At 44.4% G+C, this 15,818-nt stretch overlaps 2 protein-coding genes across 4 annotated transcripts; one reads left to right on the top strand and one right to left on the bottom strand.

Moving 5' to 3' along the window:
* The first annotated feature begins 49 nt into the window (after nucleotides 1-49).
* On the top strand, nucleotides 50-6,207 carry trim65 (tripartite motif containing 65). 3 transcript variants are annotated; one of them, XM_084567739.1, is made up of 8 exons: nucleotides 50-242; nucleotides 699-1,144; nucleotides 1,278-1,373; nucleotides 1,565-1,795; nucleotides 2,625-2,793; nucleotides 2,880-2,969; nucleotides 3,069-3,286; nucleotides 3,806-6,207. In XM_084567739.1, exons 2-8 carry the CDS (start codon nucleotides 722-724, stop codon nucleotides 4,112-4,114), a joined length of 1,536 nt encoding a protein of 511 aa, XP_084423865.1. In that variant the 5' UTR covers nucleotides 50-242; nucleotides 699-721; the 3' UTR covers nucleotides 4,115-6,207. The 3 variants fall into 3 exon arrangements, with proteins under 3 accessions (XP_084423865.1, XP_084423864.1, XP_084423866.1); XM_084567738.1 differs by having other exon boundaries at nucleotides 183-215; XM_084567740.1 differs by lacking the exon at nucleotides 50-242 and having other exon boundaries at nucleotides 694-1,144.
* Nucleotides 6,208-6,345: 138 nt separating this feature from the next.
* wbp2 (WW domain binding protein 2) lies at nucleotides 6,346-14,049 on the bottom strand. The gene is made up of 8 exons (XM_084567741.1): nucleotides 13,793-14,049; nucleotides 12,634-12,742; nucleotides 10,567-10,702; nucleotides 10,360-10,452; nucleotides 10,130-10,276; nucleotides 9,917-10,039; nucleotides 8,222-8,298; nucleotides 6,346-7,699 (listed from the first exon to the last, which is right to left on the bottom strand). Exons 1-8 carry the CDS (start codon nucleotides 13,849-13,851, stop codon nucleotides 7,652-7,654), a joined length of 792 nt encoding a protein of 263 aa, XP_084423867.1. The 5' UTR covers nucleotides 13,852-14,049; the 3' UTR covers nucleotides 6,346-7,651.
* Nucleotides 14,050-15,818: the final 1,769 nt, after the last annotated feature.

Here is a 15,818-nt window from a genome sequence, read left to right as displayed (position 1 = left end):
CTTAAATATACATTATCTTTATAAACGTTTAGTTTTACATATAGCTCTATGTGTTGCACGGTAGTAATGAGACTGTCTAGTTTGTTCGTCCCGAGTTTATTACTTTCCCCACAGCGCGTGAACGCATCATTTTTGCGTGTGTCGTCATCAAGGAAGCTCCGTCTGACGTTATTCTGTGTTCACAGATACTGTGCACGAATGTATCTATTGAAGTGGTAAGGATGGATATTGTACCGTTTTAGGTAACATTTGCGTGGCGTGTGTGTGTGTAAACGTGTTATAATGTAAAGACAGTCCACGGTACATATTTAATATTGCGACTGGTGTTTTTCCCGAAGGATCCTAGCTAACGTTAAATGACTTGAATGTAGGCTAACACTAGCTAACGTTAGCTTTGCCTTCCACTTGGCTAAGTTATTGTGTGTTAGCTAACGTTACCATTTGCAGTGAGCGTTGTGTTTTTGCTTCCGTGTGGCTTTGTTGTTTCACAGTCTGATAACTGGCGTTGTAACACATACAGGGCATGTAAAAGGATATTTACTTAGTTATTTTATTGAGTGCTTTCAGTGTTCAATGTGCTGGAAGTAATACCATATCTCAAAATGACAAAATACAAAACTGGCATCTTACAGTCTGTTACATCAAGACCAATCTCTTGTTTTGTCTCTCCCCCCCCCCCCCCCCCCCCCCCCCCACAGAGGTGTCTGCTCTTTCTTCAGGGATGGAGCCACAGACTCTAGCCTGCGCCATATGCCTGGACCGCTTCCGATACCCTGTGACCATCCCCTGCGGTCACACCTTCTGTAAAGAGTGTATCACCACTCACTGGGACACCAAGAGCAAGTCCGACATCGGCCCCCAATGCCCCATGTGCAATGAGCCGTTTCCCACCCGGCCCGCTCTCAAGCGGAACGTGTCCTTGTCAGTCCTGACTGAGGCTCCAAACAGCACCGGTCCCTCCTGCAGAGAGACGCTCGTGAGGGGAAATGAAGGGGCGAGAGCCATGTTGCTGTGCGATAGACATAAAAAGCCTCTGGTGTATTACTGCAGGCAGGACAAAATGTCTGTGTGCTGCGAGTGCGGCATCTCAGAATGTGGGAGCCACGAGAAGGTCTTGTTGGAGACGGAAAGGGAAAACCAAGAGGTATTTTAAAACCTTTCCACCACACATGCTTAGTGGAGAGTGTAACACGGACTGTCTGTTCTTATGCTGTCAACTTGACTCCAGCATCAAATTATTGGGACTGTCCTCTCAGTTTGATGTGTTTTCTTTGCAGCTGCTACTGGAAAGAAAGAACAACGAGATGGGGAAGCTCATTGAAGAGACACAGAAAAGTATAAATGACTTGGCTGAGAATATCAATCAAGCTAAGGTAAACTCTCACTTGAAGCGTACTGTATGTGGACAAATCGTAAAGGCTTCAAAGAGACACAACTATGGCTGCCTGACTAGTTTAGGCCTTTAGTAAAGCTTTTGTGTGGGTCAAAGAATGAGGAGAGGATGCCTCTAGCAATGTGTTCCTAAATTCCACAAAGCATCTAACTGAGCACTTTCAACCAACAGGTGACTTTTGAGCAGACGTCAACCTGGGTGAATGTCAAATTCTCCTCTCTGATGAAAATCCTGGCTGAGAAGCAGGAGGCGACGGAGCTCTTCATCCAGGAGCAGAAGGAGGCCGCCATCAGGGAGGCGGAGGTCCGCCTCGACGAACTCGAAGAGCGGGCCAAGAGGCTCATAGAGAGACAAGGCCAAATGGCAGCTCTGCGTAACCTCTCTGACACGGAGCTCATCAGGGTTTGTACTTGTGCATTTACCATATCCTCAGCTTAGCTTAGCTCTGCTGTCATGGCGTCTAAACAGAAGGGTTGATATGGCTTTCTTGCATCTCAAGAAGTAACCACACCCAAGAGCAGAGAAGAGCTTTCACCAAGTTTCAACTGCTAGATGGCAGCAGAATCATTTTTATTTCCTTGTGTAATTTTAATTTGTTTGTGTCACACAAAAATCTGTAACGCCTGTCCTATCAGGCAGTCAACATCCAACACTGAAATTTGTTAATGTAGAGGTAGTGCTTGTGTCATTGTGCCTTTTCTTGTGAGAGTGTGTTATCAATGCTGTGACAGTTTAAAAAAACCTGTGTTACCTTCAGAGAAGATGTTTTAAGTAAAGCAATCATGGGGATTATGACAAAACATGTAGGCATATTATTTCATCCAGCTAGAGAAGACAGATATATTAATAGACTTTTATCACTTAACTGTAAAGCAGCTTGTAAGACAAGAACCTAAATCTCTGCAGCATACGTGACAGTATCCAGGCATACTGTATGAAAATATTAACACAGTATCCATACATCTCCCAGCTCTTATTTATGCCAACGTTCGCTGGTGCCTTTTCAAAAAGTGTCATGTACGTGAACTTTTGGTTTGATGGCCAACAGCGTAATGACAGAACAGCACACGCACACTAGAAGATTTATATCTGCATCCTGTACTCAACCTTTATACTGTAGAGAGTTGTTCCAGTAATCAGTCAAAATGTCAGCGCTCTTTCACTTTTATGTGATTCATCAAACGTTCACAGCGTCATCAAGGCCTTGCCTGAAATAGATTTGTCTTCACAGGAATCAATGGACATAGAAGTCCCACGCTTCAAGGACATTCCCACGAGCCTAACGCCAAACCTGCAGGAGCGACTAAGTGGCGTCACAGACGTCCTGTCCCGAGTCTCCAAGCTGGTGTCCGAGGACCTGGAGAAAGCTGTGAGCACCGCTGTGGGTCAGGACAAAGACGGTAACCCGCCTGGAATGATGTTCCCTCTGTAGGAAGTTATTCCTCAGTGTGTGCTCCGTGTTCTCATGCACCTCATTGGTCTCCAGGTTCTCCTCAAGATAAGAGGCCAGTACTAGCTGTGGTTCCCAGTCCTGCTGTTCCGTGCCACCCCGGTGGGAAGGAAGGCCTCAGTGCATGTGAGTCATGAGAGACTTTCTTACAACGCTCCTCTAGTATGTTTTCGGAGGTCTCAGATCCAGCTTCAGTCTGTCTCATTCCATTCTTCCTCCTTACAGATCGCTGCTCTCTGACCTTTGACCCCCGCACAGCCAACGGGCACCTGTTCCTGTCCCAGGAGAACCGTAGGGCGGAGCACCTGACCTCCGGGCCACGCCTCGTCCCCGCCCACGAAGCCCGCTTTGATCACACCTGGCAGGTGCTCTGCTTTCAGGGCTTCACCCGCGGACAGCACTACTGGGAGCTGGAGGTGTCCAAGCCCTGGGCCTATCTCGGGGTAACGACTGCGTGTTATGATGAGCTGGTCACGAAAGCTACAATATTAAGAAACCATTTACGTAGAGGCCTCCATGAGGCCAGAATAATCAAACCAAACGCGGGGCCCTTACACTTTTTGTTTTGTTGAAGTGTTGAACACCACCAGGGGGAGAAGGAGGAATATTCACTTGGTAGCAATATGCAACTATGCCTCTAGATGGTAGTAAATATTACACACTGGTCCTTTAAGCACAGCGGTACTAGCATGCCTCCAGTGACAATGCTAACATGTTGGTGTTAGCATTGTCTCTGGTCCACTCCCAGCTGGCATAGGCTTCAGCTCTATACAGTATAACCCTGGTAGCCTATGTATAGCCTGTTTTTATACACAGTATGTAGCACATGAGCTGTCTGTTCTCAGCATATGTATTCAGGTCAAGAATATAGATTTCATTGTTGCATAGCATTACTTTCTACTGTGTTTTTAAAGTCCTGCAACCCCTAGTTCACACACATCCTCTGCTCTGCTTCTCATCAGGTTACCTACGAGACCATCCCCAGGAAGGAGAAAGGCAAGAGGTGCATGGTGGGTATGAACGAACTCTCCTGGAGCCTTCAGCTGGACGAGCATCAGCTCAGCGCCTGGCACAACGGCCGGCGGGAGACCCTGACCGGCCACTCCCAGCACAGCCGCATCGGCATGCTGCTGGACTACGAGGCGGGCACGCTCACCTACTACGGAGACGGGCAGACCAGGCTGCACGCTTTCCACTGTGCCTTCACCCAGGAGCTGTTTCCCGCCTGCTGGATAGGAGAGGGGGTCAGCATCACCCTCTGCTCCACATGAGCTGACTCGTAAAAGAGGCGAAGAAGGGAGCTGGATTACTGGAAGCACCATGAGTACAAACTCTTACCCATTTAGGAGCTTTTCAAAATCTTTTCTCCTTTATAACAACTGCCTTCCATCATTGTTTTAATCAGAAGAACTCACTGTGATGAGCTTTCCTTTCCTAAAAAACTTTCACTTGGTATCGGATTGTTACGACATACAGTAGCCAAGGAAATGGTGACAAACTGCTCCTAAAAGGGCCTTACAGTTCTGGTTCACACGACTTCATTCTGGTTGGTTTTATCTTCCATATACGTATCATTTACTATTAGACGGATATCCACTTTCAGGTCGACAAAGACCAGTGTCAACTCAGCATGTCAGGTTATTGTACTTTCACTACATAAAATATTTTTTACAGAAACACAATACGTACTCACTACAGGTGGTTGAGCTCACAGGCAGGCGAGAGTGAGTATCACTGACAGTGAATCCAGTGTGTTGTGGTTCTGATGGATTGCAGGACTAGAACCAACCAGACTACAATATTGGAGCATTTTAGACACAGATTTTTAGAGTGTGAGTGGGAGTTTAGACAGTGTTCACTGCCAGTTTGTGTTTCTGCCTGAGCTTAGTCTGCTTTAAAGACAGAAAAGATTAAACGACACTATCACTCTGATACTAGAATGGTAAAGAAACAACCTAAAACTACACAATTTTTTGGACGGATTAAAGGACCAGTGTGTAGCATTTAGTGACATCTAGTGGTGAGGTTGCACATTGTAACCAAGTGAATGCCCTTCTCTTTCCAAGTGTATTGGAAATAAGATATGTAAGGCCATATCTAGAGACCCTCTCTAGAACCAGTTCCTTAATGTGCATTGACATTTTATCGAGGATGCATTGGGAGGTCATTTTTTTGGACTTAGGACAGCCAGGTATCCCACGATGCATTTCGCCTGCTGTTGCAATTACAGAATGACTGTACTGCATCACGCCATCCTCCAGAGGCTGGAACTTATAAAGTCCAAAATACCAGGTATGCAAGTCCTTAGCTTGTGTACTTGGTATTAAGAAAAGCCCAGCATTTAAGTTCTTTCTTCTGGGCTACTGTAGAAACATGGTGTCCCTGTGGAAGAAGACATTTATGTGAATGGCTCATTCTAAATTAGGATCTCTTACTTATACACTAATGAACATAAGTATGAATACTTCTTTTAATTTCTGCTAATAGATCTCCCACATTTTTATACACTGGGCCTTTAATGTTTTTTGCTAATGAGCTACTACTTGTGGTTTTGCTGTCACTGCAAAGAAGGAGTGATATCAATCAAATAACATTTCTTTCTTTTTCAAATGTCTTATTTTCCTCATATCTTTTGCCAGTGCTTGTGATCACTGGCTCCCTTTCTAGTGTGTTTACTCTTCTAGCCAGACAGAAACTGATGAAACTCCGTATGTGTTTTGTCAAAGCAGGGAAACGAGAAGAGAAAACGCTATGAAAAACCACATGTGGTGGTTCTCCTGGCCAAGCTTGACATTTTTAAGTTAAGGCACACAGGCCATAAAATATGTACGTATCATGACAATTATGCTCATGCCCAAACACAGGAAGATGTGAGCTGGGGTATCATGTGATGTGTACAGGACTGTAAGCCACGGCTCAGTTTAAGTGACTTTGCCCTGTTCAGACACAATCCTCCCACCGTAGCCAGTGTAGATAAACCAGCTGTACATTACTACTGAGAACACACAACTGAAAATGGAACGCCGTTTTATCACCTTGGGATCTTGAGCATGAATGCACAAACAAATCACCCGGACTGCAGCCTTTCACATCTGATGCTGACGGTGTTGTGCTGGGATCTGCCATAGGCTCCATGTGATTTTAGCAGACTTTTGGCTGCTTTGTTTTTTTTTTTTTTTTTTTAAACATTGTGAGCACTTGCAATGTATAGTTGAGGTACTCGAGACTCAGGACATCATGCATGCTTTTGGGAAACTGCTGTGGATTTGCACAAGTTGTCCGAAAGTGCAGACGAGGACTACTGACTGCTGGAGAAAGAAGAAGCACATGTTCAGGCTGTTTGGGCCCAATGATGCAAGAAAACATCACCCCTCCTGCTGACTCTGGAATATGTTCCTGTCAGATATGCTGATGCACAACGCTGTACGTGATCATTTAAAAACCATTCTTTTAAAACATGTGACCATAGTACCCGGCGTAGAAATAAAGACAGACACATCTGTTCCACATGAATCAAGATCCGTTTAATAAAATCCTATCCAATGCATACATGCATTAGTTGAGATCATGCTTCGTTTTCTTACTTGAGCCATTTTTCATGAATTCTTCAATAAATTAGTTTGAAATAATACAGAGCTTTACTTTTTATTTTACACACAGCCATGACAGAGCAAACGGGAGCCCGATGCATAGCATTCTAAAAGTGCAAAGAATCAGCCACGGATGTGCCACAGATACAGTATACAGATTAGTGACCACGGAGGAAGGAAGAATAGCGGCTCAGATACTGAGGTGCTCAGATCAGATTGAAAGACGGACCCCAAACTAGAGAGTTAAGATCACAACCACAGAAAGTAGAAACTGCGTGAGGGTTCTGCTTGTGTGTATAATGTCGGAAGGATGAGACGTGAAGCAGGCTGGCGGTGAGTCTGATCATGTGTTCTCTCTAACGTTCAGTGACGCGACTCAAACAGGAAGTGACATCACTGGTTGACTGCTTTGCTCTTGCACATTATAAAGATAATCCCTCCTGGCGGTTCGGCCCTCCAAGCCCTGGCCGCCCTTGCTCTCTGCTCTAATCCAGGATCAGAGATTCGCAGCTGGGGCTTGACGCTGCTCTAATCTTTGTGGTCCCCTCGTCCACTAAAACATGTCACAGCAGACCAGGCCGCCCCGCAATCTGCTCTCTTTACAAAAGCTATTTATTCCCTAGGTTAGTGTTCTTGAGAAAATATCTAATTTTAAAAGTCTACATATTAAAAGCCTGTACACACAAATAATAGAAAAATAAAACACTGCATTCAGCTGGACTCTGGACAGTTTAGCAAAGTAATTGGCTTCATTAGATTTAGTCTAGTTTAACAGACAGTCGTAGAAAATTATAAGCTTCACACCATTGCTGAATCTAAGTTTAAGGTGGCGGTTTGATTCTTGGGACACTTGGAAGGCAATAGAGACTAAACTAGCTAATCGGGTTACAAAGATTTCATCACAAAAATCCCCCAATAGCCCGACAACTTTGGCCTGAGCAATCTTGTCTCCTTTGGAGATTGCTACCAATACTTGTACTTTCCTGATTTCCAGCGAGTAAAGGTGCTTTGAAGAGAAAGAAGCCGATTACAATACATGAATGCAAAAGGGTTATAGGCTGACACAGGAAAGCAATGGAATGAGAAAAAGGAACGAGTTTGAAGAGGACTGGGAAGACGAGAGAAGAGGAGACGATGTTGGAAAAGAATACTTTGGCCCTCCTGGTGTCCGGTTAATGGAATGGGAATAAAGAGGAACGAGGGTGAGATCGAGCAGGTCTACTGGTTCTTCTTGTCTTCTGGAGGGGAGTAGGGAGGAGGCTTGTCCTGGAAAGAGAGGAGAGTTGTGTTGTGAGACAACACTGCTGTAAAGTGAAAGGCCTTTTAATAAGAGATGGTTTAAGGTGCACTATAAGGACGTACTATAACCTTGGGCTGCTTATGAATTTAGTTGTACGAGAGAGGGGGGCTATGGCAAACCAGTTTCGATCACACAGAATGATGTTATGGTAACTTGAGCTCACCGTCGTGGCTTTGTGTGCGCCACTCTCAGCACATTCACGCCACCTTGCGCCAAAAAGCATCTGCCGTATTTATAGGAACGCGTGTTGTGCTGCTAACTGGGTCTGAGACAGCAATATCTGAAAGCTGGTTTATTAATGAGGACTAGCTGAGACACTAAAATTATATGATCCACCACTGCTGTTGCTGTGCAGCAGCTAACATGCTCGGCGCTGCTGACTACTGCCTGTTTTCATTAGTTATTGAATTTGATGAACTGATTAAAATGTGAGAAAATAGTGAAACTAGTCTTCGTAGAGAGTCCTCAAATTCAAAAACTCAGCTTACCTGGGGCAGGTACACATGTGTAGGTGGCAGCGTGGCACAGCTGGCGCTCGCTGCCGCCTCGGCTGCTTTGGCCTCCGCTGGGAAAGAGACAGAGAGAGAGAGAGAGAGAGAGAGAAGGGACGGGGGCATTAATTAAACATGGGTGTTACCGTTAATCCCTGGGATATACGAGACGAGCGGAGCTAATCAAGACGGAGGTTCGACGGCTGGTGCAGCGAGGAGAGCACAGCGGTCAGCAGAGGAGGCGGCAGAGCACCGAGAAACAAAGGCATCATTCTGTGGTCTGAATGAATCAAACTGGTACAGTGAGGCGTGAAGGAATTTTTCTTCTGTCAAATTTGTCAGCAGGGCAAATACCGCTCAGTTGTTCCACAGGAGGCACAACCAAAAAGAAACTATTCAACAGAAATATCAATACATGTATATATTTGACAGTAAAGAAAGGAATTCCCCTTCGGCATCAGAAGCTGGCGCGTCCTTATTTAGCAAAAATTACTTCTTGTAGGCATTAAGCATTTCTATCCACTCGACTGCCTTGTGCGCTTCCTTTTTCAAAGTCCACCACAATTCAGTGGAATTTAAATCTGGCCTATTCCATTACATCCCACTTCTTCTATTTGAGCCAATCCATGCGGTAAACCTGTAGTTTAGCTACAATGCTCTTTTTGGAGAGTAAAGTTTTCTGCAATCTCCGTTTGATTGTTTGATTGACACATTCAGGTTGGCACCAAAGCTTCAAGAGTTTTTAAGGTTTACTGTAGACCTCTTTTAGTCAAGTCTTTTTTTTCTTAGTTCTTGGCACAAAGACGCCGCACACTTCAATAGTAAAGAGGACTGTGTCAGAGGTCAATAATCAATCAGTCTAATTTTTACTCAGATCACTGGCACATGATCTGAAACTCCTGATTCTGATCATATGGATGTGAAATTTCATTCATTCATTCATCTTCTGTACCCGCTTATTCCTGTCAAAGGTCGCAGGGGTCTGCTGGAGCCCATCCCAGCTGTCATCGGGCGAGAGGCGGGGGTACACCCTGGACAGGTCGCCAGTCTATCGCAGGGCCAACACAGAGACGCAGACAACCATTCACACGCACACCTACGGCCAATTTAGAATCACCAATTAACCTAATGAGCATGTCTTTGGACGGTGGGAGGAAGCCGGAGTACCTGGAGAGAACCTACGCAGACACAGGGAGAACATGCAAACTCCACACAGAAAGGACCCAGTAGGCCCATGGATTCAAACCCGGGACCTTCTCGCTGTGAGGCATCAGTGCTAACCACCGAGCCACTGTGCCGCCCGGATGTGAAATTGAAAAAAACCCAAATGTTATTTATGTGTACTTTTTCCGAGTTTATCGCTTTACTCTGTTTAAATGAGGATCAATATCCATAAGGAGAGATTGTATTTTAAATTAGACAAACCTTAGAGAAGGTTCAATATAAAGCATCCAATAACTAATTTTCTCTGTTTTCAGTTTGCTTGGAATCATTTGTTTAAGGAATGGTACATGATCGTATTATCACTTTAGCACTAAAACAAAGCGATTATTGCGCGAGCTGGCTCACTGGGACACTTAATGGACTAAGCCCTTGAGGTTTTCAATTCCACTTGTGCTATAAGACGTCAAAACGTGCTCTGTGAAATCCCAATAGCTGGACTTTTGTTCCCATCGTAAGCAACTGACCCACCTGCTGCTGAGGAGGGGAGGTCAGGGTCATGCGGTGGCTGCTGACCCAGAGGAGCAGAATAAGGAGGTGGAGGTATGTAGGCCGCAGAGGCATCAAACGCTGGAGGACTCGGGTAGAATCCACCTGGAGTGGAGGACCACAGTCAATTAAAGGGGCTGCTAACAATTTTCCATGTGACGCTGATTATACAATAACATTGATTACACCTCCTACCTGGAGGAGGAGGGTTGGGGTAGGAATAGCCAGGAGGAGGTCCCGCAGGGTACATTCCGTTGGCGGGTGGAGGAGGGTAGGTGTAGGCCCCGTTAGCCATGTAGGGACACCCGCCAAAGCCTGCAGTCACAGGTTGACCTCTGGATGCTGAAATGTAAAGAAAACCAATTAAGATGTTAGTAAAACAACAACAATTACACGAGTTTGTCAGTGTTGCTTCAAGGCCGTACCCTGAGCTGCAACCTGCAGCATGTACTGGCCAAACTCTATGGCTCCTCCAGCGGCGAAGACAAACTTGAACGTAGCGCTGCCCTCCCAGCCACCTGTGAAAGACACCGCAAAGAGGAACCCATGTAGCTCCTGACCGACACAGGAAAACCGAGCGTTCATCCGGCACTAGATGACACGAATGTACCCGCACACGCTTTCATACCAACCTCCAGGCTCCGCGCCGACGGTGCCCTTGATATAGTTGGCCCCCAGAACGGGCTGTTTGACCTCACACCCCTTCATCAGGTAGAAGGGCATCATAAAGGACTGCAGCGCATCCCGCCCCTTAGCCAGGAAGATCACCTGGGATCAAAACAACATGCAAGTGAATTATAAAACGCATTCTCAACTGTCCCGTACAAACCTTGAAGACTTATCTAAACCAAATAACGTCCATTAATAGATTTGGTGTTCAGCCCGGATAGTGAATTGAGAGTGAGGAGTCACGTGCCGATTTGGGTTGATTTGGGCGGGGTCTGAGCCGGTCGGCCATGATGGTAGGAGACGCTATCGGTTGCCAGGGGCAACGCCTTCAGAACTTAACAGAGTCCGACTAAACATTCCAGAGCTCTTCCTGCGCGTTTATTATTTCGGCGGGACAGATCTACGAATACAAGAAAAGTAAGAAAGTAAAGCAATGGAGAAAGTTAAGGCGAAAGAAAATGGACCTGACAGGGACAAGCTTACACCTACCGCAAAACAGCGTTGTGTTTATTAAGACCAACAGAGACCGAACCACTGTTTTCGTTGATTTATTCGCCGTACCTGGCAGGACAGCATACAGTCAGTCTCGTGAAACTTCCAAATAACTTGCTCTCACACTGTAGCGCAGGGAGACAGCGCAGGAAAACTGTATTATTATGTATCATGACATTATGCTACCAACAAGGTAGCATAATGTCATGAGCAGAATCTCAACTACTTTTTAGTTAACATTAATGGTTGGCCATTGAGCATTTTCGAAGAGGCAACAGTTTGTTAGATAGTTAGCTAGGCAGCAAACTTCAGATGCACTTCAGGGTTTGCAACAACATTAACAGCTAGGTAACCTACACTTCGTAGCTTTAACAACCAACATAAAGACATTTTTTAGAGAACGAGTGAAAATGCAGAGAACACACTCTCATCGACTGAGGGGTGAGATCGAAAGTAAGGTCCTTTCTTCTTATTGCAGCCAACCAAGCAATCCGGCGTCTCCTCGTCAGGTCAGAGACTTGCTCTCCCTGATGCTGTGTCCATTTCGGTAACCTAAAAAACTGTATTCCATATTGTTCCTATGTTTTCCATAAGTATCGTGTGAGGTACTGGAGCAGTTTTTAACGCAGCAGTGAGTTCCAGGCACGGTCAAACAGTGCGGAATTGCGAGAACCTCCTCTACGACCGAGTTAACAACACACGTAAACAATCATGTTTTGCCGCTGGTATCCTGCCAACATGGCGGAGAGGGTGAGGATCCTGCGAGATACCGCGATATCGAGGGGAGGGGCTCTGTACCATGACGACAACTCCTCACTCTCAATAGAGAGCCGAAGTCCCGCCCCTCTACTTCCGGGTCATGGGACCTATCTTTCGAAAAAATATGAACGGCAGTCTATGGAGAGATCATAATTATTTTCTGGTCCCGATCGAATTGTGGCATGAATTTCACATATGATGTGTGTGAATTTAAAAGATAATTTTTCACGTCAAGAGATAAATTATTTGACGTAAATAAGCTGAACAACATTAGGTTTTGTATGAGATCGCTTAGTGAACTACATCTCTCGTCTGAGAACTATGGCTGTCTCCTTGTTGAGCTTTACCGTCTTCTTCCAGGACGAAGGCAGAAGCATCAAACGAGGTGACAATCATTATAAATCGGGTCATGTCGAGAGCTGTAGTTACACCAAGGGAGTTTTGGTCGGTTCTGTACGCGCCAGCATGCGGGACTTGTAGTTGGTTTAATTACGTATTTTCCATAGCGTTTTACTGAACTATCTTGCGACAAACTGTGACATTCTTGACATGTAAAATCATTTTTTATTCTGAAAAACAACATATGTATAATCCAAGGCACAAGTCGATCGGGACCAGAAAATAATTTATCTTTCGCCATAGACTGCCGTTCATATTTTTTCGAAAGATAGGTCCCATAACCCGGAAGTAGAGGGGGCGGGACTTCGGCTCTCTATACTTCATATTAGCACAAGGCTGTGGCTATAAAAAAAAAAAAGAGTCTGGGTCTTGTCTCTCACCCTGTATGGAGTTAGGTAGATGCTGCCCTTCTTGCTCTTTCTGAAGGCTTCAGGCAGACTGTCCGCATCACAGAACACCAGCTCCACGTTATCATAGTTCATCAACACGCTAGTCACAGGAACAAACACAAGACACATTTTCACCTTACGTTAAAAAGAAAATCTAGACAGTCTATATACGGCTCATGCCTCACTTTCATAACCTGTGACTAAACAGGTTAAAACGAGATCACTGGGTTATTGTGCAACTGTCCAGTTACTAAACACGGGCCCATCAGCTGCTGTCACCACATAGTAGCTACTACAGTAAAAGGATTAAGCTGGCATGCCGTGTAGTGACAGAGCTTACAGCAGGTCCTGGTTAGCTCTAACGGGTTTACCATCTCGCTGCAGTATTTTCTAGAAGAATCTGTTTTTTTTTTTCCATATAGATGTGTTTTAATGGGACTAAACAGACCTTTCACAGGAGAGCAGGCCATATGGCAAAGGACGTGAGCTACGCGGCTACTGAGAAGATGATGTGCTATGCTACTGCAGCAAAGCAAAAAAAAAAATATATATACAGTTTTACCCTCGACACGTTTGAGTGAATATAGCATTTAAAACGTGTAAACATTTATGTAATGACATGCGAGGGACGCTGCAGTGATGATATAACAGGTTGAAGGCCACGTTTTGGGGTTGCGAGTGCGAGGCGCCTTGTTTACTACAACAAAAACGACGTTATAGCAATTAATGTGGACTTGTGGTCAGACAGCAGCTGGGTGTGTGTTTGTGTCGTCTTGCACTGATTAGCAGGCACTCTACCAGTCGGCTAATGTAGCATAAGATACAAATAAAAGGGTTGTTTGAAGAATAAAAGACAAGTGATTTTTTTTTTTTTTTTACGGCATTTGTTGACAGAATACGACTGTATGAAAAATAAGTTCAATGAAGTTAGTTTACATTGTGACTGTCTTGTGTGTGTGTGTGTGTGTGTGTATAAACGTAGTATGAAAGCACACATTCGCACTACTGCCAATGTGTATATAAAGTATCTTCATGAATTTTGAAAAGCACATTATTTTTTTAAATGAGTTAGCAGCGGCAGGGTGTAAGGTATTAGTTGCCCGAGTAACGGCCGGCGCTAGCTAGCCAGTTAACACCCAGCTAACGTTACCTTTCACTGTTGTTGATGATGACTCCGCCGGACTCCGAGTGGTTCTGGTTCAGAGTCATGTCGACGGCCCTCCGCGCACACACTCTCTCTCTCTCTGTGTCGGGCTCGGAGAGTAGATGAAAGAGTTGTCGTTGCTCTGTCAGGAAAACGTTATCCGCAGGCCTCTTCTTCCTTCAGCCTCGGTGGCCTTTTTACCCTGCACAGACAACGGTTGTTGTGATAGCGCTGCTGCTGCTGCTGCTGCTGCTGCTGGCCTGGGTTCGGCGGCGCACCTGCTCTTCCGCCATGCGCGTGAAAAAAACGCCCACGTAGTGACGTCACAAGTCGCAACAAAAAGAAACTGCGAGTTTTAATGAAAAACGAAATTTTACTTCTCGTGTCGAAACGCAGGAGCACATTTGACTCAAATTACTAAGAAATTCATTAGGAAGTAGTATTTTATATTAGCTGCCCAGACATCTGATTGGATGCTGTTATATAACGCGTGATGTAAATGGCACAGTAGAAATTTCTACGGGGTTCTAACATAACTATAGTAGAAAAATGCGTTTTGTAATAATGAAAATGTCCACATGCTGAATGACTGGACATTTGTGCATAAAATGACTAACAAGTGTACACCAGTTTTGTTTTGTGTCTTAAATCAACACTAGTTAAATATGCTTGGTGATTCATTTTTCTCTATATACACTATACTACTATATAAATATTAAAACACAACTAGGAATGTGTTCAACATTTCGACATAAAAATGACCAAAACCATCAGCAGATAAGTCCTGACAACAGACATAGAGAACCAAATCAAACAAACAAACAAACAAAACAAAAAAACGAAATATAATTCTTTGGTATTAGTTTATTCAAGCCTATACCAGCTGTCATCGGGTGAGCGGCGGGTTTCACCCTGGACAGGTCGCCAGTCTGTCGCAGGACTGTACAGAATTCAGCGCCTCTTAAAATAAGTAACAGCATTTCTCAGAATGAAGCCAGGAAAGGAGAGTGGTCAAGTTGCAGAAGTAGCGACAAGCTTGTGCAAGATGCAACAAACTGAGAATTCATGATGTTAATAAGGCAGTGGAGGTCTTTGACTGTCCTTTCTCTGACCATACATACATTCATACACTTATACGCACTGACATTATTTGTGCAAAGGATAGAAAGAAGGTACAACAGAGTACCAAAAGTTGTTAATGCAAACAGTTGAATCAAATGTAATGACTTTTCCCATGTTGCAATGCATAGGATGTGAAGTAACTAACCTTAATGTCAAAGTTTGCAACTGAAGGGAGGGAAGATGTTATTAAGCAATGATGCCACCTGGATCTCAGCTAATCAAAAGTATGACATATTAGATTATTGCACTAATTATAAGATCAATAGCACAAATACAACTCAAAATTTAACATGTATTGCCAACTTGATCAACCAACTCAAGATGCAGCAATACTGTTGCATTTTGTACACTGTAAAACAAGTTGTGTGGTAATCTTAATGTATTATGTTTAGTTACCCAGTGAGTTTTAATATTGGAACTGTCTGCACACAGCTGTTCAGTCCAAATCCCTTGAGTTCCCTTCACATTTTACGTGTGGAAATGCTCTTACTTTCACTGTTAAACATAGCCCTGAGTTCTACTGTTGTTTTTCTTTGATTAGCCTGTTTTCACCAAACGTTCAAGTGATCGCAGATCACGATCAATCAGGACTTTTTTCCCGACCACATTTCTTCCTTGAAGACAATAGTTCTCCACAATCCTTCCAGTTTTTAATAATGCGTTGGACAGTTCTTAACCCAATTTTAGTAGTTACTTCTATCTCCTTAGCTGTTTTCTCTGCTTGATGCATGTCAATGATTTGACCCTTCTCAAACAGATCAACATCTTACCCACGACCACGGGATGTGTCTTTCGACATGACATGGTTGTTTAAGAAATGAGAAGCCACTCATTGCATCAGTTGGGGTTAAATAACTTGTTGCCAGCTGAAAGATAATCACCATGCAGTAATTATCCAATAGGAGGCATG

Source organism: Chelon labrosus, assembly GCF_963514085.1.
Source record: "Chelon labrosus genome assembly, chromosome: 19".
Taxonomy (NCBI): domain Eukaryota; kingdom Metazoa; phylum Chordata; class Actinopteri; order Mugiliformes; family Mugilidae; genus Chelon; species Chelon labrosus.
The sequence above is the reverse complement of the archived record's forward strand: the minus strand, read 5'-3'. Positions and strand labels throughout refer to the sequence as shown.